Consider the following 27,105-nt stretch of genomic DNA (forward strand, 5'->3'; position numbering starts at 1 on the left):
CTCTCTCTCTGTCTCTCTGTCAAAAATAAACATTTAAAAAAATTTTTTAAATAAATAAATAAAAAGAAAGTCTCCCCTTGTATAATATGTTCAGAGGACAACAAGGTCCTTTCACCCCCATCCACAATATAGAATTACCATCCTTCGCCTTAGCAGTCCTAGCAAAGGAAAGCATGCCCAAGGGTAAGGAGCAATTATTCATTGTTGTCAGTTGTGTTTCATTTCTTAATGCTCAAGTTAGAAATTGGAAAGAAGAAAACCACATCCTTTGTACCCTCGATATATAGAGTCGGTGAAGAACTAACACAGATTTTCATGTTGATTGATTTGAGGTGGAGATACCAGCCACAATGATGAACTCCTGTACATTTCTGGCATCCTCTCTCTTGATTGCCATTTTTCTCCTGCTAATTCCTGGAGGTAAGACTGATTCTCATCATTTCCATTATAACCATTAAACAAAGTGGAGCAGACTTTCAGTGAACTTTACGCAATATTAGCTCAGTGTAAGAGCAGATTTTTTGTTCCTCAAGCTTTAACATTCTTTCTTACATTCTAGCTCTTTATTTTAAAAGGAAAAACATCCTTCTTTCTTCTCTAAAATTGCTTCACAAGAAATAATAGAACCACCAGGGTTTAATACTGCCAATTTATACCTTGAAAATTGCCCCCCAAAATTGCCTAAATGTTAAAACAATAAAAAAAAAAAAACCTCTTGGGTTAGGAAAATAAATGTACCTTTCTGGAAAGGAATAGTGGTATTCAGCCTTTCTGTAGAAAATGCATAGATACTTTTTTTTAATGTTTAATTTATTTTTGAGAGAAAGAGAGAGCACAAGGGAGCACGCAAGCAGGGAAGGGGAAGAGAGAGAAAGTCAGAAGATCCAAAGCAGGCTCCAGGCTGACAGCAGGGAGCCCGATGTGGGGCTTGAACTCACAAACTGTGAGATCATGATCTGAGCCAAAATCAGATGCTCAACAGACTGAGCTGCCCAGGTACCCCAATGCATAGTTTTAAATAAAATTCAAAAACCTGACTTAGTCACCCAAAACAAATTAGAAACGATTTGAAATTGTATCATTTCCCTAGGCTAGTGTGTCATTGAGAATGTCACCACTTTGACTCTTTGGAAGTGCTATGGTATTTAGTATTAAGCTAAGTCTTGGGTACACCACCTAGTAACCGACCTACCTGGTTTTGTGTGAGCTACACGGACACCAGTTTGAAATGCTGTGAAACTCACAGCATTATCACAAGACTGGTTGTAGCCCCTGAGTGGCTCTAGGTTTTCCTTGAAATCCTTCAAGAAAGTGAGGACTGGTCTGGGGCTGCCTGAACTCTGCTGATGTTAAGGACCAGCCATGTGTTTATCTCCAGGTCCATCAGCTTCTGGAGGTGGGAATGGTGGGCAGGGGCTAATGGAAAACCTATCTCACCAGGAATTTCCAAGAAAGTTCTATGGTTTACCTTGCAACTAAAAATGAGAAGAAATTTTTAAAATAACAAGGTTGAAGCATTTGGGGGACAAAGGGGTGGCATAGGATGACTGTGTTCGGGCTTGTTAAATCCTCGACAACAGCGAAAACAGAGCAGATGAAAAACCCAATGATATCTTTTCTTCAAAGGAAACAACAAAAGCAGCTTGCTCTTCTCTGCTTTGTTTCCTGTGGTCAGAGAGAGCAATGTGGGCCCGTAAAGGGAACAGACACAGCAGATCACATGATGCTCTGGACCAGCGATCTCAACCCTCTTACACATTAGAATACTCTGGAGGGCTTTTTAAACAATGCTCGCATCCAGCCCCAGCTCCAGAGATGCTCATTCATGTTGATTCTGGGTGGAGACCAAGAGTTGCTAGTTTCCCAAACTTCTCACCTGCTCTAAACCCTTTTCCTGACCCTCATAGGAGTGGTTGGTTGCAGAAGATGTTGACCTTTTTTCTGAGGCCAGTGTATGTGTGCACCAAACAGGGGACCCTGAAAAATGAAGTAATCTACTGACTTTATGATTTCTGCAGCCCAGAAGGTCTAAAGATGCACCTTTTAAATCTATCCACCCATGACTCACCCAAGGAAAATTTAAGATGTGGGTGAAGTTCTCTGCGTTGCTCTAATTTCCTTATCCTTTACCTTCTAGAGCCTAGAATTTCCCCCTTCCCAACACACTTCCAGAAATGAGAGCCATTCAGGTCACTCTCTTCCCCTTCTCTCACTCTCATTATTTGCATCTTACTGTGGATATGGCAGTGAGTTAGCTTTATAAATGGAGTAGCAGGCCCTGTGCCCTTTTTTAAGAAACCATGAGTCTCAGCCAATAGGCAGGAGACATATTTTGGGAAAATCCAAGAATATCTGGTGTAGGAAGGTGGAGACTCAGAGTACATCACAAAGACACAAGATCACTAAACCAGCATGGATCATGAGCCTTGTGTGTAGGTCTCCTGTTCTCTAGTAATGAAACTATACTCCGGCTCTGTCATCAAGGAAATTTGACTAAGGCACCATTTTCTCCTTATAGCATCTTCTTCCTTCTCCTCCCTCGTTGGAGAAGGCCTTCATGAAACCATGTGTTTGAGTCTGCAGGTTGAAGGGGAGCCTTGGGTGCAATAGGTATTATTCTCTCAACTTAGGAATGAGGAGAGTACATGTTTCAATAAACAGAGAGCTCCCAATGACCAAAGAACTCGTAGGTGAGGGCAGAGCTAAATGGTGCCATATCAGTTTGTAAGGTGTGTTTTTTTGCAAGGGCTTTAGGTGACAAGGTCGGTTCTCAGTCTTCTAAAAGCTTTTCCACTTCCCCAGATTAATAGCTGGAAGGGAGGAGGGAGGAGTGCAGATCGTTCCTAGCATCTCTGGTAGTAACTGTTACTGGTGCCGACCAATGCACAGCTGTCTGCCCTTTGCAAGCCCTGAGGCTTGAGGTCACTGGTTGTGACAGATCTCAAGCCTGATAATCCCTGGAACTGCCAATGGCATGGCTTCTGTGGGTGAAACGGCAGGACCCTTTCAGGAGTCCAATAGGAATGGGCTTTACATTCAGACATCTGAACACCTGCGTGGGTCTCCTCTCCAAGGAGGAAATGCTTGTCTGGTCTTAGAAACATGGCTTGAGGTAGAGCTCTTTGGGGTGGGCACTGACTTAAGTTGCCTTTTCCTTTTTCACAGATTTCTGTGTAAAAATTATTGGAGGAAATCAAGTGACTCCTCATTCAAGACCCTACATGGTGCTACTTAAAGGAGAAAGTATCTGTGCCGGAGCTCTGATTGAAAAAAACTGGGTATTGACTGCAGCTCACTGTGTCCTGTAAGTGCTTGGGTTTTAAAAAATATTTGTGGAGATATTCTCATTTGGGGGAATATTAACAAAGAGAATAAATCTCACTAAAACCACAGGAAGTTCATGTGTAACTTCATATCACTGAAGTCTCCAGGAAATTGCTCTACCCCAGCAGGGAGTTAAGCCCACAGAATCAGACCAATGGGGAATCCACAGTGAGCACCCACACTTCCTCTGGAGCTGCTGGGTCCAGGTGCTGCAGGGCTTTGCTTCTGGCCTTGACTTCATGACTAGAGAGAATAAACCACAGTCTGGAAGGATAAAACTGAAGTGTCCCCTCAGGAGCCTGAGCACAATAGTCAAGTAGTGAAAGCTCGTGTCTAAAACCTTCCCGTTTCCCCTAGTGAACTTCTTTCACACTTCAGCCATCTCTTAACACCCGCTGACTACTACCTTCAAACCTCTTCCAGGCTTGGGTTTTCCTCCATTCTCTAAATCAAACCTGTAAACCTGGGCTGTCCCTTGTGAAAGCCACTGTCATATTGGTTATGTAAATTTCCATGCAGCTCTATGAATTTAAGTTGAAGTTAAATAAAATTGTAAGTTTAGTTCCTTGGTGGCACTAGCCACATTTCACATTTTCAGTAGCCACATGTGGCTAGTGGCTACCATATGGGACAGTGCAGATGTATAGAACATTTCATCATCCATTTGCACTCTACTGGAAGTACAGTTCTAGCCTCTTAAGTGAAACTCACATCAGCTGATGTAATGGAAGAAAACTATGTGTAATGGAATAATAGTGTGTGATGGGGGAAAAATCACTGGAACTATCTGTTTAGTGTAGTTTATACTAGGTTGTGAATGACACTAATCTTAATTATTAATATACCAGAGAATATTTTTTTAAATAGGCTCCACACCCAGCATGAGACTTCAATTCATGACCCTGAGATCAAGAGTCACATGCTCTACTGACTAAGCCAACAAGGAGCCCCCTGAGTATTTTGATTTTATTAACCAAATGAACCTTTAGCATGGAGTAAAAAAAGAACCCTGGCCCCCTCCTTCAGATCACCATCCCCCACCCCCAATATACACACACTCAGCGCCATGCAATTAGGGTCCTTCATTGGGCAGTCATATTTCTGGAAGTTTGCCCATTTAAGTTTGTTACAAACTTAAATCTTACAAAGATCCCTCCAGTGCACTTCTCTAAACTATCCAGTGCCTTTTGCTTCTGTCTCTAGAACCCTGAGAACTTTGTGTTTCAGTATTCTGCAACCTGATTCTCTATCACAGCTCAAGGTGGGTTAAGGGATACAACACTAAAGCCCCAACACACATGATCCCAAGACTTGGCTTAGCTGCTATGGAATTCTCTTGTTATTTACTTTTCAATGAACCTAGTTTAGCATGTTATAAAGAAGCTGGTGGTAATAATGATGAATTCACAAGCAACTTTTTATTCTTCAAAGTACACTTTTTTCTTTCTGAGCCATAAACAAGTATTTCCACAGCAGGTATACTTACAAATGAGACAGTGAAACTGATCACTTAACATGCTCTGCTACTGATACAAAGAGTAAATCCTGTTAATATACTGTCTGTTTTCAGGAACAGAATGTCCCAGGTCATTCTTGGAGCTCACTCAATAACCAAGAACGAGCCAGAAAAGCAGATAATGTTTGTTAAGAAACAATATCCCTATCCGTGCTTTGACCAGGACACGCATGAAGGTGATCTTAAACTTTTACAGGTATGTACCTTTGGTTGACTTAAAAGTCATAGAACCTCCTACGTTCTGGCTGCCAAATGGAAATTTTTTCCTCGGTGCCCTAGAGCTATAGACTATAGTTACATAATGGGGTCCTCGAAGGTTGGGCTAGAATTTAAGTAAAAATGTGACCATCTAGATTACCTCATTTTGTTAAGTCTTCATGCTTGTCTTCTAACAGCTGACCAAAAAGGCAAAAATTAATAAAAATGTGAGCACCCTCCGTCTTCCTAAAAAGGGGGATGATGTGAAACCAGGAACCATGTGCCAAGTTGCCGGCTGGGGGAAAATTCATAATAACTCACCTCAGTCGGATACTCTGAGAGAAGTTAATATCACCGTCATAAACAGAAGAATCTGCAATGATCAAAAGCACTATGATTATCATCCTGTGATTGGACTGAATATGATTTGTGCTGGCAGCCTCAAGGGTGGAAAAGACTCGTGCAATGTAAGTGAAATAAGATCCCATGTTTGAGCTGTTGGAATTACTCATGCAGATATAGAACATGTAACATCATGCTTTGTCTTGTCATGGCATTGGCTTCTGTAGGGTCCTAGTGCTTTTTTTTAAAGAAGTTTGATAAGATGCCAGTCAAAAAACTTACTGTTCTCAGCTTAAGTAAGTTGTTCATCAAAAACAAGTTCACTGCTAAGGCATGGGTTGATCTAGTACATCTTCTTGATTTTACAAAAAAAAAAACAAAAAACAAAAAACACTGAGAAGCAATTTTTTTCTCATTTTTTGTATGAACATACACAGCTCTAAATTTGAAAATCTGGGACATCCAGGAAAGCTGAAGTCAGGGTTCCTCTAGGGCCTCCAGTCCCTGTACAGAGAATGTGCAAGTGTCCATACCGGAGTCCCCTGAGCAGCAGCAGGATGGGGCTCTGCTGAAAGACAGGAGTAGAAGAGACATCTCATAAAGTTTTCAGCTCTGAGTTTATCATTTCTCACCTTTCCCAAAGACCCTGTAGAGAGAGCCTCCTCTGAAGAGAAGGAGCTGCCATGTAGGTGGTCTGGGAGTTTAAATCAGAGACTGAGAGATCCAGAGGTCTCTGCTCTTTTCACAAGTTTGTCCAAACACCGGCAGAATCTGAATGGCTTGATTTCAGGAACAAGGCTAAGCAAATCTCAGGAAAAGATGACATTTGTCTTCTGCATCTTTGCACTTCCTGTCCTTTGCCCTCCCACTTCCCTCCCTCCCTTCAGCCACCACTCTGGAAATCCAGGAACCCAGAATCTTCATGCCATTGGGACCACACGCAACACCCTAAAGCCATGGCAGCATCCCAGTATGCCTGTCTGCCTCTCAACAGCCACCCTCTACCATCAAAACTTAGCAGTCCTTCTCCCGTTCCCTCAGTGCCCAAGACCCCTCAGAAGTGGCTATGAGTGAATCAAACCTGAGGGGCTAATTATGAAAATTTCAGGCACTGCATGAAACACACCATTCCAGGAGGGGTCCCAGGCTTGCACATAGTTGCTTAGTTCATACGCTCATAAGGCTAGTTTTTGCCTGAACAAGAGGGGTCGTTGATGCCTTCACATGGCTGAGAAGGAGCTGGCCCTCAGACCTGGCACTCGCAGAGCTCCATGTGTATGCCTCAGTGGCCCTCTGTGCAACACCAACAATCTTTCCTAAAGCCAGAGCAGTGAAATGGCCACTTCAGACTCTGGATCTCAAATACATTTAAATATGCTGATTCTAGAATTCCGCGAGAGAAAACAGGATCACACAGTGGGTGGCACAGGATGCATAAAGCATTGACCCACAGCTAACTGAAAGGGCTCTGCTAATGGAGGCAGTTAGCTCTGAAGTGTGATCACTGGCTTCTGGGACCTCCCATCTAGTGTCAGATGCTCCAAAGAGACTTGAGGGAGAAATTTCTATTTGACAGGATGAAGGGAAAATTTGCTTTGGTTTTGTTCCTTTGGGAAAACAATTATCTGCTTGGAGAGACGAGAAAACATGGTATTTACTCTTTGCCTCAACATCCCATCTGCATTTGACTCTTTGACCTCTTGAATTATTAAGCATTTTAAGAAAATGACAGGGACCCCTGGGTGGCTCAGTTGGTTAAGCATCTGACTCTTGATTCAGCACAAGTCATGACCTCCAGGTTGTGGGACAGATCCCCATGTCAGAAATCTCTCTCTCCTGGGGTGCCTGGGTGGTTCAGTTGGTTAAGTGTCCAACTTTGGCTCAGATCATGATCTTGTGGTTTGTGGGTTCAGGCCCTGCCTCAGGCTCTGTGCTGACAGCTTGCTCAGAGCCTGGAGACTGCTCTGGATTCTGTCTCCTTTCTCTCTGCCCTTCCCCCACTCACACTCTGTCTCTCTCAAAAATAAATAAACATTAAAAAAAATTTGTTTAATAAAAAAAAAAAGAATTATCTCTCTCCCTCTCTCTACCCCTCCCCACTCATGGTCACTCTCTCTCAAAATAAATAAACAAATAAACATTTTTTAAAATGCAAATAGGAGGGTTTCCCTTATTTTTTTTTTAAGGTTTATTTATCTGTTTTGAGAAAGAGTGCAAGCAGGGGAGGGGCAGAGATGAGGGAGGAGAGAGAGAATCCTAAGCAGGCTCTGCGTTGTCAGCACAGAGCCCAGCACAGGGCTGAACCATGAAAGCATGAACTGACCCAAAATCAAAAGTCAGGTACTCAACCAACTCAGACACCCAGGTGCCCCAGGAGGGTTTTCCTTCTAAAGCACAATCAGTCTCAAAATTAGTAGATAATGTGAACAATAATACATTTTATTTCATGTTCACTGGTTTATAAATAAGTTGAGTAAGCCAATTTTCAAAATATCAAAATATTTCCCTACATTTTGAACTTTTAAGCACTAATTTTCATTTAAGTCAAGGTTGGTCTTAACTCCACATTGAATGCTCCACATTAAATGGAACCTCTTCCATTCCACTAGTGATCACGTTCCATGCTGATCTCCACTACCCATCTTGTTTTCCTCCAGGGAGATTCTGGAAGCCCTTTGATATGTGAGGGTACTTATAGAGGCATTACTGCCTTTGGCCTTCCAGGGAAATGCGGAGACCCTCAAGGACCTGGCATCTATACTCTTCTCTCACAGAAGTATCTCAACTGGATAAATAAGACTATGAAGGGGCAGTTTAGATAACTGTATTTCATTTCATTTGCCATCACTTGTTAATGTTATCATAAATAAAATCAATTTGTGTAACTGTATCCATTTCTCTTATAACCTTAGTGGGCAGATCTGCACTGGCAAAGTAACCTTGTGGATAATGCAATGGAGACAGGAGGAAACCAATGTCATAGTGTCATCCATGTGTCAAGTGACAATCATACTTTGCTTGCATTATTCAGCATCTCACTGGGACCCATCAGGAGTGACAATAAGGTCAGGTCTGTCTAGTAACAAAAACAGTGTTGGACCCAGCAATTCTGCAGGAAACAGAAACAGCCAGTCTGGAGCATTTGAGTTAGAAGAGGAAATGCCTTATGGTGTTTTTCCAAAGGCAGGTGAGAAATAGAAATTAAAATTTAGGGGACACAAATGAAACACCTGGACACACAAGAAAAGTATACAAGAGAAAGTCACCCCCCTTTCTCATTAGTTGGTATTTAAGCCTTAGATTATCTAGGTGATTTCCTGGTTCTCTTCGTCTCTGAGCCTGGGTAGGGCCAATCAACATGGTGGCTACAGTGGCTGCCATCACATACTAGGGAGTGAGTGCTCAAAGTTTTCCTTGAAAAAATTCCATGTTGTTAGTCATCACATTGAACTCAGTGGATAGTCATCAGTCCAGCAGCCCCTTCAAGATGTGATTATGTGAATGGATTTCTTCAATTTCCATTAGTTCCTTTAGGAATATGCATGTGTGTGCATGCACACACAATGTATACCCAAACCAAGAACACACATCAACACTAAGAGACAGCTTCTTAAAACAAAGAAGGAAGCCTAGCTCAATTACCAATGCTCAGGCCCCACCTCTAGAAATTTTTATTTAATTGTATTCAGTGAGACCCAGGACATAGTATTCTTTATCTAATCACCACAGTGATACAAATATGCAGCTACTGATGGGAATCCCTACACTAAAAAGTGAGGTCTGGTTCTGATATCTAAAACAGAGGCTCTAAGAGAATCACTAGGATGATCCTGTAGATACCTACTATCATCCCTAATTCCTAGTTAGGATTTTAACAGCAACAAGAGGATGGAATAGTCCCTACCAGAAATATTACAGGTTTAGAAGTCCACTTAAAAAGTACTTGCATGGAACCCTCATTCATTGCTGGTAGAAGTGTAAACTGATACTTCTTAGGAAAGTTGTCAATGACGTATATTCTATGACTTAACCGTTCCACACCTCAGTATATACCCAACAGAAATGAGTGCTTTTGTCCACCAAAGACATGTTTAAGAATGTGCATAGCATCTTTATTCTTAAAGTTGAAACTGAAAATAGCTCAAATATTCATCAATAAAATGGATAAACAATTATACATTTATACAATGGAATATTACACAGCAAGAAAAAGAAAACTCTACAGATACATGTAATGATATGAATTAATCTTACAAACTTAATATTGAGTGAAAGAAGTCAAAAAGAATATATAGTGTGTGATTCCATTTATCTGAAGGTTTGCATAAGACAAAACTAACTATAGGGATAGATGTCAGAATAATGGAGAGGTGTTGACTAAGAGTGGATACAAGGAAGTCTATAAGGTACAATAAATGTTCATATCTTGATCTGAATAGTATATTAATATCAAATGGGTGGTATAGACTGATGCCAAGAGTTCAAACCTAGGTAACATCATCTCAAAACACTTGCTGGAGAGGTTTGGACTTAGCAGATGAGCAAAGAAAATGAAGAAAGTAGGAATTCCAGACTAGAAGAAAAGCTCCAACAAAGGCATCAAGGCAGGAAATCACAAGACTTAGCCCAGGGTCAACACAGTCCCACTTCAGATCCTCTATCCCCCTCTCTCTCTGTCCTGATCACCCCCTTTCTATCAAATAAACATTTTGTAAAAAGGTAATTGAACAAAAGAACAATGGCCTGATTGAGCCTAAAAACAGTTTAGCAGTTATCAAATCCAAATTCCTGTTCTTATAAATGTTATAACAAACCCAAGGCCATTCAGTCAGTTTATGGCAGAGCCAAGGTAAGCACAGGTATCATACTTCAGGTTCTGGGCTTGGGACCTGAAGGTTGAGGTGAGGGACTAAGGTAATATGGAGTCATGGAAGGTTTCTGAGCAGGGGCCTAAGAAGATCACCACAGTGCTTATAAAAATGTAACCTAACAGTGGTGTGGAGACCCATGAAGAATAAAGATAGGAAAAACAGAAGGAATTACAACAGAGTGGTCATCAGGTATTCAGGACATGCCTAGGCTGAAACAAAAGGGAGAGAAAGAGAACAAAAGGTAAATGGAGTAAACATGGAGCAGAATAATCTGCATGTTTCCTGAGTGACGGGATGACAGGATAAGGATGAGACCACGAAAGGGGACAAGGAAGTCCTATGGAAGATCTCATTTTGAGAGGAAATAAAATGCATGCTTAACATACTGCCTACCATACAGTAGGATTTTAATCAATATTTTTCAAGCAAAATATTATTTGTATGTATTTTTAACATTCTGAGTTTGAGCTAAAGATAAGAAAGGATCTCAGAAAGGAAATATCCAGAGGCAGAAAGAAGGGTGAGGCTGGAGCTTGGAAAGTCAAGTGGGAAAAAGGACTTTGGAAATCTTTTATAGATATTCTGACTATAGCAGTGGAAATGCATCTCTAACAAGGAAGAGATAGAGAAAAAAGAAGAAAAAGGAGGAGGAAGAAGAGGAGCAGGAGGGAGAGGAAAGTAGAAAAGAGGCCAAGACAATGTCTGGGAAATCCAACAGGAGGAAGTGAGGAGAATAAAGCAACCTGAGAAAGAAAGTCAGGAAAACAGACATTCACCGCAAGAAAAGCACTTTATCCTATTTGATCCTCACCACAACCCCATGGAAAAGACAAGGCCAATGTCATCATTCTCACTTCAAAGTGAGGAAACTGGAGCTCACAGAGGGGCTGAGTGACTCACAGCAGTTCCATACACAGGCTGTGCCATCGGCTGCGGCAGAAAACACTCGGGTCTGGTCTGGACTCAAAGCCAGGTGCAGCACTCTGCCCCTGTGGCCTGTGGGAAAAGGGGAAGACAGTTAATGTCCCACATGACAAGAGCTGTTGCTGAGGTGGGGCCACAAATCCCACCCCAGGATGAAGGCTTCTCCAAAACCTGCCGAGTTTGGAGCTCATGCTCCCACTGAGCCTGTGCTGTGGTAAACAGAGACAACTATGGTCAGTACCCTAAAGTGGCTGAGATTTTGCTTCACCATTTCCTTTTCAGACCTCTTCCCCCTTGTGTTAGTTTCCTTGGGCTGCTGTAACACGTTACCAGAAACTGCCTGAGACAAGAGAAACTTACTGTCTTACAGTTCTGGTGACCAGAAGTCCAGAATCAAGGAGTGGACAGGGCTGCCTCCCTCTGGAGACTCCTGGGGAGGTTCCAACTTTTGCCTCTTCTAGCTGTTGGCAGTCCTTGATTTGGGGCCACATCACTCTATTCTCTGCCTCTGTGGTCATACGGCCCCTATTCTGTGTGTCTGTTCTCTGTGTGTCTCTTGTAAGGACACTTGTCATTGGACTTAGGGTTCATCTGGATAATCCAGGATGATCTCATCTCAAGATCCTCAGCTTAATTACATCAGCGAAGATCTTTTCTCCAAATAAGATCACAATCACAGCTTCCAGGAATTTGAGGAGGATAACTTTAGGAATCATTTTTTAGCCCATCACACCCTTCACGCCCCAAACCACTATCACTTCTATCTTCTCTAATCCACCAACACCCAGCAATTGCTATTGCTGTGCTCCTGCCTCCCATACCATCCCTTTTCTTAACCTTTCCAAAAATGTCCTCTCCTTGGGATCTAGATTTCAAGGAGCTAATCAAATAAATTGATTCAGCTTAATAGAAAAGGACCCAAAAACCTCTCCCGCAAAGCAAATATGAGTCTTAGTTATCTAATTCCGGAGACAATACCCCTTTTTTGTTATGTAACCAATCATCTCCCCAAAAAAACCACTTTGTGGAACAGTAGTTCTATATGAAGTTAACGGGTATTAAATATGGAAAAAGTGTCTAATGCTCACATGAGTTTGGGAGCTCCAGGTTAAAAAGAATGAAACAGGATTCCTTATTTTAAGACTGCTATGTTTGGGAGAAGAGAGTATAATAGACAGCATTTCTGAAACATATTTTATGAGAGTCCTTTTGATGCAAGCATCTCACATGGCTCCTGTTCCTTGGAAAATACTTGGCAAAACCTATCCTAACCCAACAGTGACTGTAACAATCAAAACTTCAGGCCAAAGCAGGCAAAACTGACTGCATGAAAGGAGGCTGAGGCTGGGATGATAGGGGGAAGGAACGAGGTTGGATAAGCTTTTGAGTGAGGAAGTAATTGGGGGCACACATAAAATCTAAGTAGGTGAGTGGTCATCTCCTCATAGGACCAGTACAGCTTACAACTCAAGTGAATTCTGGAATTTCAGAAATAATCTTGTGTTCTGACACCTGATTCTCAGCAGCAAGAAGTGCAAATATACTATTCCACTCCCAAAGGAGACATATCTTAGAAACTTGGGAATATTTCCATCCACACATATCACTCCTAATCCTCTCCTGCCTGTTCACACGCATGTGCACACACACACGCCCCTATGGTGACATGGGATTGCCGCAGGTGTGTCAGTACATTAAAAAAAAATGTAGATTCATAGATACAAAGCAGATCCCTTATTTTATACATGAAAAAAAATTCAGGAATACCAAAGGTCTTGTCCTAGGTCACAGAGCTAATTCATGGCAGGACCAGAACTATAATCAAATCCAATGCTCTAAACATTTAGCCCATCCTCCAAACCCAGAGCAAAGAAGAATCTTTCCTCCTATTGAAGACCACTGTCCCTTATTTTTTTAATTAAACACTTAAAAATTAAAGCAATATAAATGAAAAGCCACTTAATTTAGTTAGCATAAAGATAGAACCTTACACAGGAGACCTGAATGGCTTAGTTGGCTAAGCATTTGACTCTTGATTTTAGCTCAGGTCATGATCTCACAGTTGGTGAGATTGAGGCCGGCATAGGGCTCTGCACTGACAGCACAAAGCCTGCTTGGGATTCTCTCTCTCCCTCTCTATGCCCCTTTCCCACCCATGCACTCATTCCCTCTCTAAATAAACAAACAAACAAACTTAAAAAAAATAACATTACATAAATACTTTCAAATTAAACTTAAGAGAGGCGCTTGGGTGGCTCAGATAGTTGAGTGTCTGACTCTTGATCTCCGCTCAGGTCATGATCCCACAGCTCCTGAGTTCAAGCCCTGTTTCAGGCTCTTTGCTGTCAGTGCAGAGACTGCTTTGGATCCTCTGTCCCCATCTCTCTGCCCCTCCCCTGCTCCCTCTCTCTCTCTTTCTCTCTCTCTCAAAAATAAATAAACATTTTTTAAAAAGAAAGAAAGTGGAAGAGGAGTAATAGAGAAAAAAATTCCATATCTTTTCTAAAGCAGGCTTTGAAAAATGTCTCAACTTAAAAAAATGGACAGCTACTTCCAGGATTTGTTAGGAAAATGGAGTTTATATCAGAAGCAAAGGCATTCTCGAAATACTTCTCTCATAAGTGACAATCTTAATTTACTAGATTAAGTGGGAAATGCCATCTTTATCTCAGCCAAAAGTCATCCTTTAGGATTTATATCCCTAAATTCTAAGAATATTATCACTGAAAGGATTGAAAGTTTTGTTTTCTTTATGCAGCTATCAATATAAAGGAGACCACATATCGATGCATGTGCTATGGACTGATGAAACCAAATCAAAGGCCAGATCTCACTTATAGGCTAGAAAGTTACCCACTCCCGCTTCAAAGCTTGTAAATTACAACTTTGGGGGGGGATGAGGGGAAGGAAAATGGTAAGCTTTCTTTCTTCTGAAGTTATATGGGTGAGGCTTCTTTAACTGAATTTTCCCCCCAGAAAATCATGACTGTGGTTAACAGAGTGAGACTAAGGAAAGGCATGGCCAGAATCTAGAATAGTCTTTTTCCAAATTTTCTGACCACAACTCACAGTTCAAAACTACATTTTATGTAGTAACCCCATATTAGACACATTTCTGTACTGCACAGCATAACAAAAGTTTTGCAAAATAATACCTACATATACATTTTTCCATTCTATTCTATTTCATTTTTTAATGCTAACCACCTGACGTGTGTTTGTATAACACCCACCCTGCTAAACATTTTTGAGAAATATCGCATGTGGAAGATACTACTGCATCAGAGATGAGAATTAGTGTCTAAGACCTCAAAAGTAACTGCATCTTCTCTGACCATAAACATGTTAAGAGGAGAAAAGGTTAAATGTACTCTTTGGAATTCTGTCTAATATCAATGAAAGAAATTCACAAAGCATTACTAAAGATGCTAAAGAATTTATAGTTTGTTTTTTTTAATGTTTTTTAAAAATTTATTTAGAGGGAGAGACAGAGCATGAGCAGTAGAGAGGGGCAGAGGAAAAGAGAGAGAGAGAGAGAGAGAGAGAAAATCCCAAGCAGGCTCCATGATCAGTGCAAAGCCCAAATGTGGGGCTTGATCCCAAGACCCTGGGATCAATGACCTGAGCCGAAATCAAGAGTCAGATGCTCAACCGACTGAGCCACTCACGTGCCCCAAGAATTTATGGTTTGTTAAAGCTAGAGAAAAAAGAAAATGTACCAGTTAAGTTCATTCTTTATTCCAAGTATCAGCAAATTTACTCGAGTAGCTATCAGATGTCCTAACCTAGCTGAAGGATCTAATTAGCTACTGGAATTGTAGTTTTATGAAGAATCAGGCTTAAGGCTTGATTAAAAATGTTTCTCTAATCAGAAAACATCCCATGCACTCCATGTCTTATGATTTAAAATATGCAAAGGATCAACTCATGTCCATCCTACACTCATGGCTGGCCCCCCAAGTAGCTCTATCAAGAACTGCCTGCATTTTTATTTACCAAATCACACGGTATAAAGATATAAAGGTCATCCCAAGGTCAGTCAGAGGTCCAGTCAGACTGACCAGCAGGAGCAGGAAGTCTTTCTGTGAAGGGTGTTTTTTGTTGTTGTTGTTGCCAAATGACATTATCAGAATCTGCAAAGAGAGTCAAAGTATTACCTCTGTCTAACAGGATATATATTTGGGGGTTTGTCTGTTTCTTCCCACAAAAGTGTAGTCTCCATAAGGGCAAAGATAATGTCTGTCTTGTTTACATGTATATTCCCAACACCCCCAAAAAGTGCCTCAAACATGCTAGATGCACATTAAGTGGGCATTGAATAAATAAATCCCAGGTACTGACCAGGACACACATTGCGTGTGAAGAGGAAGAAGACAGGATATGTTATCAAAAGCCTACAAGAGATTGGATGCCATACTTTGTTCCATCATCAACCATCATTTCTATCTTCATATTTACCAGGGCTGGGTAGAAGGGGATACCTATTCACCCATGAACCCCCTTGAACATTCCAGATTGTCCCTGAGAGGATTTAAGACCCTTGAGGATGAAACCTGAGTCTTGCTCCCCATCATGGGATCTTCTTCTCAAGAAACACCCCATAAATGTTTATAGAACTAAACTGAGAAAGAACCATTTTCTGCCTTGAAGGGGCAGGGGAGCACCAGGGCTTCTTGATCTTCAGTGGTCTCCCCTCAGAGAACAACATCTCACCCTTTTCATCTTTCCTTATCTCCCACACATTCCAGCACTGCTGGTTCTTCTGCAAAGTAAGGTAAGACGATTTATGATACTAACTCCAGAATTCAAAAACATAGTTTAGGAACTGTCCCTGATCATCACTGCTTCATCCACACAGGTATGCAAGAAGGAGAAGACATGACAATTTTAAGTGATGAAAAATCTTAGTCAAATTCAGAAGCACTCACCTATACACACCCCAAGGTGGTTGCAGGCCTTTCTCCTCTGACAAAATATCTATTTCAAAGAGCCAGTGGGGAAAAATCTTTCATTTAGGGCTTTTCCTGCCAATGACACCTCACTTAGGTATAGATACATGGCATTTTACTCACCTATTTACTTACCAAAAAATCCAGCCGACCTGGCCAGACCAGGACAGGCCCACACAGTCACATCGTTCTTAGGAGTACCTTGGCCACTTGCAATCTCCTTTGTCTTAGGGAGCCAGATTAGGGAACAAATCTGTAAGAATGGCCCCCAAAACACAGAATTATGGCAATGTCTGATTCATTATGAATGTGTTTCAAACTGATTCTAGGCAGTGTGTTCTGTCCACATGCATCCTCCTGTCTGCAGCTGGGGTTACGGTGTTAGAGGAATGACATGAGTTCTAGGAAAGTTTATCCCAAGGCAACAAAGGACTAAATACACAAATAGGTTTAGCTGCAATGAACCCACAAATTTAAGTAGACTGGCACACAGTCAAAGCAGTGCCGAGAAAAAAGGGAAATGTGGAAAAAATCTGGGGGGAAAAGGATACACAAATTAACTTTCGACTCACAGATAAAGGTTTTAGAAAGAGAAACTCTCAAGAACTGAAATCCCAATAGGCTCAGCAAGTACAGAGAGGTGTGTTTGGGTCCTAGGCTCTCTCATGAATCATTTTCACAAGGTTCTAGAATATCAGAGTGAAGGTCAACTCCAGCAGAGACTGTTACCTGTGAGTTCATGCTTGGGGTCTGGATGGTTTGCCCAGTATTTATGTCCAAGATATGTAAGTGTCCGTCCTTCATTCCGCCTCCAACAGCAAGGACTGCAGACTGCCAGGGACACCAATCCATGGCCTTTAAAGTTCAAATAAGCACACAGGCAGGTCAGCCTCGGAGAAAGCGAGTTTGGGAATGTGCCTGCTCAGGTAAGCAGAAGTGCCAGAGGTCTGCACACGCCACAGCTCTCCTGGACCTCTGATCTAAAGGCAGGAGCAATGGCAATCTCTAGAGGTTACTCCGAAGGGACTAGAGACCACCTATTAGGTGCCTTCCTTAAATGTTGATAACAATTGCAAATATTTTTAAAGAAAGAAAAAATCACCCAATAATATGTTCCAAAAACTACACTCAACATGTCCTATGTGGCAAAACTCCACTGCTGGAGTAGCTGACATGTCCCCTAGAATCTGGTTATGAAATGCAGCCTTCCTCTCATTTGTCTCCCTGTGTCTTTAGGTTCTAGGTCAGAGAAGAAAAGACAAAATGGAGCCACACATGATTGCTCGCAACTCAAAAGCTCTCATGCATTTCAACTCCTAATACGTTTCAGGAAATAAAATTGCCTTTGATTTACTTATTTATAAATTACTATAGTTAATTCTGAAAAATAAGATTTAGTGTTTCATATTTCTACTGATAATTCAAATGATGAGTAATAGTCATTTTAAAGGACATTCTGACAAATATTTCATTTCTACTTATCTGTATATAGATATCTATAGATCCATCCTGGTATTAGGCTGCCACAACCTTGACTTGCTAAGGTTTCAGAAACTCTTGGTTGAATTCATTGTATTTCTGACAACAAGGTGTATAAGAAAGTAACTTGTTTGGCTTGGCTTGGGTTTTTCACATGCTGGGTTTCTATTTTACTTTATTTTGTTTTATATTTTGTTTGCTGACAGAATATTTTACATATGTTTTTCCTACTTTTTTTCAAATCATTAATAATGGGCATTTGGACTTAAAATCATTCTTAATGTTCTGTGGATATTAAAATCCACAAGCCAGAGTATTAGGCCACCACTATTCCTTAGCAGCAGGTATTTTATGTTAAACCCTCTATCAGGAAACTCCACGATAACGTTTTAAGTTCTCATTCCAATAAATTTACTCATAGTAAAGTAGAACCATTTCTTTGCTCTATAAGTGATAAATATCCTGGGACTAGACTGAGGCCAACACATATCTCTATGTCACCAAAGGAATGAAAGTATGGATTTTTCTCACTAGAAATAAGAATTTAAAATACAGAGAAATAAAAAATATATATTATACAGAGCATGGTGAATATTGGTTTAAGTGTGAAGCCCCCTTCTTCCTCCTTCTGGTAACGGGTTTCCTTTCATGGGTGTGAGCTCATGACTCAGGCCTCACCAGTCAGTGTACCCATCTCTCTGGCCGCAATTATCTGTTGGGAGATGAGAATGTGTCCAAGTTCATATCAGAGTCCTGCCTGGTACTTTTCTACCAGAGTTACAGGGAACGGTAGTTTCTTCACCAGTTCCCATCTGGGAGAATCTGAATTTAAAGCTGATAAGAGCCATCTTGCCCACAGAATGGACTCTGAATAAAGAATGAATTGAAACAGAGACAGGCAGAGCCAAGAGCCAAAGAGACAGAACTCTAACGACATTATTTAAGGCCCTACATCAAGACAATATTTGAAACAGCTGTATGTATCCCGGACTCCTCAGTTGTAAGAGAAAATATATTTACTTTTTTGCTGAAGCTCAAGATTAACTCTGGTTTCGGTCACTTACAAACCACAAAACCTGATGCATGGGAAATATAAATAGGATTGTCTTTGAGGAGAGTGATGGCAAAATCCAAAACAAATTCTGGGCGAAGAAAATCTCAAAACATTGGCTTAATGGCTTTGTTCTCAGGTGCAAAGGATACTCAGTGATCTCTTCGTAAAGAGCAACTTGGAAAGTGATTGATGCTCTTACCTTGACTGCTGTAGGTTGGGGTATGACTTTCAGTGGTTGAACCTGTGCTTTTGCACTCGGGTCACCGGGCCATATAGTCAGCAGTCCGTCACTACAGCCACTGGAAAGCAGCCTACTGTCAGGCGACCACTTCAGAGCACACACAGCTTGTTGGTGGTGAAGTGTTCCAACATGATGCCGGGCTACCCGAACGTCGTGATGATAAACTCGGCCCAACCTCGACCCACTGCACGGAGGTAAAGGGGTAGGTTTCTGGCAGAAAACTTGAGCCCTATTGCTAACAAGCATTTGAAAACATGAAGGAAAGCATAGTCCACACTACCAAGAGACCCCTCAGGACAGATTCACAGCACAGGTTTTGAACATTCTTTGTATTAGTCACGATAGAGGATTCTGCCTGGGTTATTGTTTTCACAAGTGAAAAAAATTTGTGGGGCAGACTTTCAAATCTGGGTATCGAGAGGATATCCTTTGATAGATATTTCTAACGGCTTTACTATGATGCAAGCAGCTATAGAAAAGATAAATTTAAAAGATTACCCTATTTTTTCAGGAAGGAGTCTTTGTACCGAACCTAGGAAGTAGTACTTTCCTGGAACTCAGAATATTTCCTATTATCCCAATGAAATAGTTTTAGTATATATACTAAATATATTTTAGTAAATATATTTATGTATTTATAGAAAAATGTCAGACATAGAAATGTATTATGTCCTTTTTCTCTTAAGCTACAAATCCATTATTAGTTTTGTTAATGCTACTAATATCTTAAAAGGGTATAAAACTATCTGAATGTCACAGAAAAACTGCAATGTGATTCAAAATCAGTGGATAATGTCTACTCAGTCTTAGTGATTTGGATCCAAATAATGGTAAAGATCCTATCCCTCTATCAAAGTTAATGAACTCTTTCTGAATGAGTTTAATTTTCCCCAAGGAGCAAGTAAAAAACTACCTTCAATTATTTCTGAAATTTCTCACAATCCAGTATCATATTTAAAAACCATTCAGGCACCACACTGAATAGCATTCTGATGAACAATATGGGCTCTGCGGCCAGACAACCTGGGTTCAAAGCCTGACTCTGCCCCCTTTACTAACCATGTGACCTCAGGCTAGTGTCTTAGTTTCTTCATTAAGAAAAGGTTGGGGGTGGGGGGAGGTGGATTAGAAAACACTTTATAGCGTTGTTGCAGGGATTAAGACACAATTACACGCATAACCAGTATAGCACAATGCCTGGCACACAGTACTCCAGAAATGTTCATTGCTATTATTATAAGAAAAGGATCTGTTCATTTTCCTCACGGATAATAAAATTAAACAATGCAGCCCATGAAAGGAATTCAAATATAGAACTGACCTCACTACAACTTCTCACAGTAAATGATTAGCCCTTTATATGGTATTTTAAGTGTTTTTAGGTTGGGCTTATAATCACAAGGTATTAAAATCTCAAATTTATATCTTAGCCACTTAAAGAAATTATAAAAAGGCTTTGGAATTTATTTAATTTAAACCTATCTTAAGAACTACCATATAGGGGCATTTGGCTGGCTCAGTCGGTTAAGCATCTGACTTTTGACTCACGATTTGTAAGTTTGAGCCCAGCATTGGGCTCTCTGCTATCAGCACAGAGCCCACTTTGGATCCTCTGTCTCCCTCTCTCTCTACCCCTCCCTACCACCACCCCCCTCTCAAAAATAAATAAACATTTAAAAAATCTACAGTATAAAGATGAATGGCAATTATTAAAAGCAATATGTTTTCAGATCAATGATTTAGGATCACTGGGACAAGTCACCTAACTTTTCTGGTTAAAAAGAAGTAGTCAGACTAAACCAGTAGTTCTCAAAAATGATAAAGCATCAGCATCTCTTTGAAAATTAGAAATGCAAATTATCAGTGCACCTTCAGCTCTACTGTATCAAATTCCCTGAGGCCAGCAATCTGTGCTTTAAGGAGCCCTTCAGGTAGTGCTGATGCATGCTCAAGTTTGAGAACCACAGAACTGGCTACTCTATGAGGTTCCGTCCAGTTCTGACGTCTGTGGGTCTGTGAATTGGAAACATACCTAAGAAAGCTTAACATATTCCAAAGTCTTGATCCTGATAGGAATAAATACTTGATTTCAACAAAATATCCCTCTAATAGGTATTACTTGGTACAGAGAAACTTTTTGCTTAAACAGTTTTACATTTTGTCTGAACAATTTACTGAATCCTGAGCCTCACTTTCCAGTACTAGCATATGGTGTAGGCGCATAGCCACCATGGTACCTGTGGCCACTGGACCACTCACATCACCAGAAGATCAGAATATCTGAGAGGGAAGAGTCATAACTGCTAACTAATAGCCTATTTTGTTTTGGTTTGTTTTGGTTTTGGTTTCAAATATTATAGTTCTGTTCACTCAGCCCCCATAATCCTTTGATGATATAAATATAATTGGTTGCAATAAGATGCTTCTTACCTGCTAAGAATATAGTGATTCCAGCTCAAAGCCCCAACCACTGACAAATGACCAAGCATATTTCTCAGCCGCTTTTTAGTTACCACATCCCATAGCTAAAAAAAAAAAAAAAAAAAAAATTAATAAAAAAAATTAACAAGGAGAGTATATAGCATTAAAATTTTCACAGCCCACTATATTCTCAAAGGCCTGACAGCCAATTAATGTTGATATAGCCAGCCCTTGTACTAAAGGAAAGCTCAGTGAGCACCTTTAACGTTGGGCAGCATTTCTCCACACTGCCTGTATATTCCATCACCTAGGGAGCATGCTATGGATGCTAGCCATTCTGATTTAATGAGGGAGGTAGAGTCTGTGGATATGGTATTTATTTTAAACTTCCCCAGGTGAATTCAGTGGGAAGCCACATGTTGCAAATGGCTTTCATACTTATAGTTTCTTCTAAATTGTGGGAATTTCGTATCTGGAAATCCACCGACAGGCTAAGAAACTCCTTTTCTGCCACTATAAATGATATTCTGACCCATATGGGAAAGAGAACTTTGTTATAAGAAGAAATCATGACATAACCTTCATAGCATCCAATATCACCGCAGAGGTGAGAAAGTAGTGAGTGCCATCTGTGGCCCTCCAAAGTCATTGAACACATGAGCAATATTGTTTACACTATTGCTAATAATAATAATAATACATGAGAAAGTAAATAGATTAAAACTGGTAAATTCACACTTCAGAGAGGCTATCAGAGAAAAAATTCATTTATTTTAAGTAACTCTACTTCTGATCATGGCTTGAGGTGGAAAAGGAAAGCTGAAGGTTATCTTCATCTCTCCAAAGTCGTAACACTGGGGTGTCTACAAACCCAACTTTAATTTGAAAAAAAACAGAGAAAAGACTTTTAAAAAGGCAAATATAGAGTTGCCTGGGTGGTTAAGCATCTGACTGTTGATTACAGTTCAGGTCATGATCTAGAGTATCCTTAAGTCCTCATTAAATGACATTCAGAAAAGAATCAGAATGGTGTATACTCTCATTTTCCGTAGTTTGTTTTTTGTTTTGCATTTATTTTGAGAGAGAAAGAGTGTGTGTCTGTGTGTCTGTGTGTGTGTGTGTGTGTGTGTGTGTGTGTGTGAGGGATGGGCAGAGAGAGAGAGAATCCCAAACAGGCTCCGTGCTGTCAGCAGAGAGCCCCACGTGGGGCTCGATCTCATGAGCCATGAGATCATGACTTGAGCCAAAATCAAGAGTCCAACACTTAGCCAACTGAGCCACCTAGGCAACTCACTCTCCATAGTTTCAAATGACACAACTAATATAATTTCTCTATTGTGTATTAACTTACTATTAAATGTCAATTTTAGAAATCTAGCAATTACACAGAGCACATTTGGAGAAAAAAAAACATCCATTACTTGTACTTCTCCCTCGCTGGTGCCAACTGCCAGGCAGTTTCCCTCTTTTATCCAGGACACAGAAGATACATAGTTACAATTGAGAGTGAAGTCTATATTTTCAATCTTATTGTGGTTTTCCCCATTCCAGATGTACACAGAGGATCCAAGGGCTATAGCAACAAGATTTTGAAAATTCCAATCTAGAATATTGAGATCTATAAGAAAAGATGTTCATATTAGGGTAATTATTCAGCCAAATAAAAGTAATTTTCAAATAAACAACTTTTTTATAGATAGATGAACAAATTTAATACCTTTCCCATAGTCAGTTGGAAAATAGAATCACCCATGCAAGCAGATCATTAGAAGTTCAAAAATAAAAACTACAACTTTGTGTCAAGATTCACAAAGAAGTAATAATGCATACTATTTACATCAAATATATTTATTTAGAGTCATTTAGAGAACTTCCAAGTTTCATCTACCATTATTACCACCCATGTACCTTCTCTAACAAACACTAAAAATTAAAAGTCCATAAATTTTTTTCATTGAAATTATCTGGCCCTTCGTTCTGTTTTTGGTTTTGTTTTAATTCTAATGTAATTAACATACAGTGTTATATTAGTTTCAGGTGTACAATATAGTGATTCAACATTTCTACACATTACTCAGTACTCATAACAGTAAGCGTACTCTTTTTTTTTAATGTTAATTTATTTTTTGAGAGAGAGAGAGAGACAGAGCGTGGGCAGAGGAGGGGCAGAGAGAGAGGGAGACACAGTATCTGAAGCAGGCTCCAGGCTCTGAGCTAGCAGCACATAGCACAATGCGGGGCTCAAACTCAAAAGCCATGAGATCACAACCTGAACCAAAGTCGGACGCTTAACTGATTGAGCCACACAGGCGCCCCAGTAAGTGTACTGTTAACCACCTTCACCTATTTCACCCATCCCCCAACCCACCTCCCCTCTGGTAATGATCAGTTTCTTCTCCATAGTTAAAAGTCTGGTTTTGCTTTGTCTCTTTTTTCTTTTGTTCATCTGTTTTGTTTCTTAAATTCCACATATGAGTGAAATCATATGGTATTTGTCTTTCTCTGACTGACTTATTTCACTTAAAGTTATATCCATCAAAAAAAAAAACTATATCCATCCATGTTGTTGTAAATGGCAAGATATCATTCTTTTTTATGGCTAAATAATATTTCATCATATGTATATAGATATGTATATGTACATATATATATATATATATATATACGTGTGTGTGTGTGTGTGTGTGTGTGTGTATCACATCTTTTTATCCATTCATCTATTGATGGACACTTGGGCTGCTTCCATAATTTGGTTATTGTAAATAATATTGCAATAAACATAAGGGGAAGGCACATAGCTCTTATGGAGACATCCTTGAGCCTACAATATCCATATGATAGATGCCACCATCATTTCTAACCAAAATACCACCCAACTACGTATATCTAGAAGAAATGGTCACTGACTTATATATGATACCTGAAAGTTCCTAGCAGCATTCTCCAGCTTATACTCTAAGAACTCTGTAACTGCCAAAAGAAACCATATTTGTATGACCACATTCTAAAATGTATCCTACCAAGGGGTGCCTGTGTGGTTTAGTCAGTTAAGCCTCCAACTTCGGCTCAGGTCATGATCTCGTGGTTTGTGGGTTCAAGTCCCATGTCAGGCTTTGTGCTGACAGGTCAGAGCCTGGAGCCTGCTTCGGATTCTGTGTCTCCCTCTCTCTCTGCTCCCTTCCCTGCTCATGCTGTCTCTCTCTCTCTCTCCCTCTCTCTAAAAATAAATAAACATTAAACAATTTCAATGTATCCTACCTTATTTATTTTTAATTGAAATAGTTGACATATGACCGTATCTTATTTCTTATAAGACAAAAACTCTTATCCTGATTGATACATATCAGTACAAAACTGTGAAGCATGTCAGTTTCACTATAGTGACCTAAGCCACCTATAACCTACCTCTTCCACTGATGACCACCATAAACTCTGAACAAAATAAAAAAAAAAAACCATTGAGAACTGGATAATAAGCAAAAGCAGTGAAACTAAGTAAGGGAGTCAAAACTTGAAGAAGCAACCTGCCGAGGGGTGAGTTTCTCACTTTTTTTCTCACATGGTTTTGCCAGAGGATGGGCCCCAGTCATGGAGTAGCACCAGCAGCCCAAACTCCAATAGAAAGGTCAAAATATCTCTGGTGAGAGGAGCCAGGGAAAGAAGACTGAAGTGGCCAAAGTGTGGAGAGAAAGTCCTAGAGGGGAGAGAGACACAGAAAGGCACCCTCTAATGGTGAAAGTAGGAACCCACACACATCTCAGCCTATCCCAGAATTTGTGTCAGGACAGGGAAAACTCAAATCAGCTTAGCAAAGACTTTTAGAGCTGAACTGAGATTTGAAGCCTCCATTTAGGTCTCAGCCTGGATTCTGATCCCTATATGTAAGGGATAGACCCAAACCATCATAATCAAGGCTGAAGAAACTGATCTGAGACTTAAAAGGCCACCCACAAAAGGCAAGACCAATAAACCTAAGACAAAAATGACAACATTCTCTGCAGGACCCAGAGTTAATATCACATATAATCCACAATGTCCAGGACACAATTTAAGATTACTGGGAATATATAAAATGAAAATATAATCAATAGATGAGAAACCTAAAATGACAGTTATAGGAATTATCAGATAAAGATGCTAAAGTAGCTATAATAGAATATACAAGCAGAATAGAATAGATTATTCTCCATGAGGTAGAGAAAAACCTACTTGAAATGAATGAAAACATAGAAAATAGAAGCAGAGGAATAGAAAAATAGAAACTATAAAACTAAAATAGAAGCCATAAATACAATAAAATAGACATTTTGAAACTGAAAAATACAGTATCTGAAAAATCTTCTGGATGGGCTCAATAGCAGAATGGAAATGACAGAGGGAAGAGTCACTGAATTTGAATATAAATCAACAGAAATTATCCAGTCTGAAGAACATATAGGAAAAGAAATTGAAAAAAGAAATGAGCAAAACCTCAGGGTCCTGTGGAATAATATTCAAAGATTCTAACATGTGTAAGTGGAGTCAGCCTGGAAACAAGAGAACAAAGTTTCAAATGGCCTTAGACCTCTCACCAGAAACCATGGAGGCCAGAAGTCAGTATATTTTAAATGCTGAAAGAAAAAAATCTGGCAACCCAGAATTCTATATGCAGCAAAAATATCATAAAATGGAGTATAAGAGAAGCCTTTGCCAACTAACCGGATCTGAAAGAATTGCTAACAGAAGCTTTTCAGGCTGAAGGGAAATCATATGAGACAGAAATTTGGATCTTCAGGAATGAAAGAGAAGAGTAGAATTGGTAAATACTGGGGTAAATATAAAGACCATTGTCCCCTCTTTTATTTAAAATACAAATATGTATGGACTTTTAGAGTAAAATTTATAGCAATAGTAGAGTTTTCAATGTTCATAGACATAAAATGCAGAACAACTACAGTAACCTAAAAAAAGTGGGGGAGGAGGGTGGAGGGGACCTATGTGATTACAAAATTTGCATCTACCTACCTGTTCACCAGTCCCCAGTGTATCCTCTTCATTGCCATTATCATTAACTACCAACTAACAGTGTTGCTGAAAAATGTTCTATCTTCTCTCCTCCACCCCTCCAAGTCCTACCCATTTTTCGTGACCCAGCTCAAGTGTGATTATCTCCACAAAGTCTTTCTAGACATAGATCCAAAGATCACTGAACTAGCTCCTTTCATCCCACAATTCATTATTTATATTCTACACTGGCACGTTGCTAGAAGTTCCACGTGAGTTAGTCCTGTCTTCCCAACTAGATTATAAAGTAGACACATGACGAGAAGACCCCATGTGGCTGCTGACTGATTGGATTTATCTGTTTAAAATATATGCATAAGAATAGGCCACTATTTTCTCAGTTCATTCTAATACAGTAAAAAATATGTATATTGCTCATGCCCTCCCAACACCAACAGTACCCATTCCAAACGTGAAATTTGTACAAGGAAAAAGCAAACTATATTAACAGTATTTAGATGGTACAGCTTTGGGACATGAGGCACAAGGACCATCAGGTTCTTCCAGAATCAAATTTCAAGTTCATGCCACCACATTGGATACAATGTGTCACTTCAACTTTTTAATTAATGATCTAAAAAATAACTTACAATAGTCATTTCGAAGACCAGTAAGATGAAACTTCACCTCTGGTTGCAGTATGGAATAGTTTATACCATTGAATCTTTTAAGATGGAAGGATTCATCTCTGACTCCATCTCTGCAGGCTACAAGAAACAAACACAGCTACATATCTTTATGAT

General features: G+C 40.0%; 2 protein-coding genes across 5 annotated transcripts in view; one reads left to right on the forward strand and one right to left on the reverse strand.

Moving 5' to 3' along the window:
• The first annotated feature begins 298 nt into the window (after window positions 1-298).
• GZMA (granzyme A) lies at window positions 299-8,270 on the forward strand. Its single transcript, XM_047874293.1, has 5 exons — window positions 299-420; window positions 3,166-3,304; window positions 4,895-5,036; window positions 5,236-5,505; window positions 8,038-8,270. The coding sequence occupies exons 1-5, from the start codon at window positions 351-353 to the stop codon at window positions 8,200-8,202; spliced, it is 786 nt and encodes a 261-aa protein (XP_047730249.1). The 5' UTR covers window positions 299-350; the 3' UTR covers window positions 8,203-8,270.
• CDC20B (cell division cycle 20B) overlaps window positions 5,529-27,105 on the reverse strand; it is a 54,018-nt gene continuing 32,441 nt past the window's right edge. Inside the window, exons 6-14 of one of the 4 annotated variants that reach the window (XM_047874256.1) lie at window positions 26,953-27,069; window positions 22,741-22,937; window positions 21,329-21,423; window positions 18,857-19,082; window positions 16,854-16,979; window positions 16,260-16,377; window positions 15,237-15,308; window positions 11,106-11,247; window positions 5,529-5,945 (exon numbers count right to left, since the gene is read on the reverse strand). In XM_047874256.1, coding sequence (XP_047730212.1) covers window positions 5,858-5,945; window positions 11,106-11,247; window positions 15,237-15,308; window positions 16,260-16,377; window positions 16,854-16,979; window positions 18,857-19,082; window positions 21,329-21,423; window positions 22,741-22,937; window positions 26,953-27,069 — 1,181 coding nt within the window. In that variant the 3' untranslated portion in view covers window positions 5,529-5,857. Of the gene's footprint in view, window positions 5,946-11,062; window positions 11,248-15,236; window positions 15,309-16,259; window positions 16,378-16,853; window positions 16,980-18,856; window positions 19,083-21,328; window positions 21,424-22,740; window positions 22,938-26,952; window positions 27,070-27,105 lie in introns of all 4 variants that reach the window. The other 3 variants (XM_047874280.1, XM_047874274.1, XM_047874265.1) reach the window with 3 other exon arrangements.

The sequence above is a fragment of the Prionailurus viverrinus genome, chromosome A1 (genome assembly GCF_022837055.1).
Source record: "Prionailurus viverrinus isolate Anna chromosome A1, UM_Priviv_1.0, whole genome shotgun sequence".
Lineage (NCBI taxonomy): Eukaryota > Metazoa > Chordata > Mammalia > Carnivora > Felidae > Prionailurus > Prionailurus viverrinus.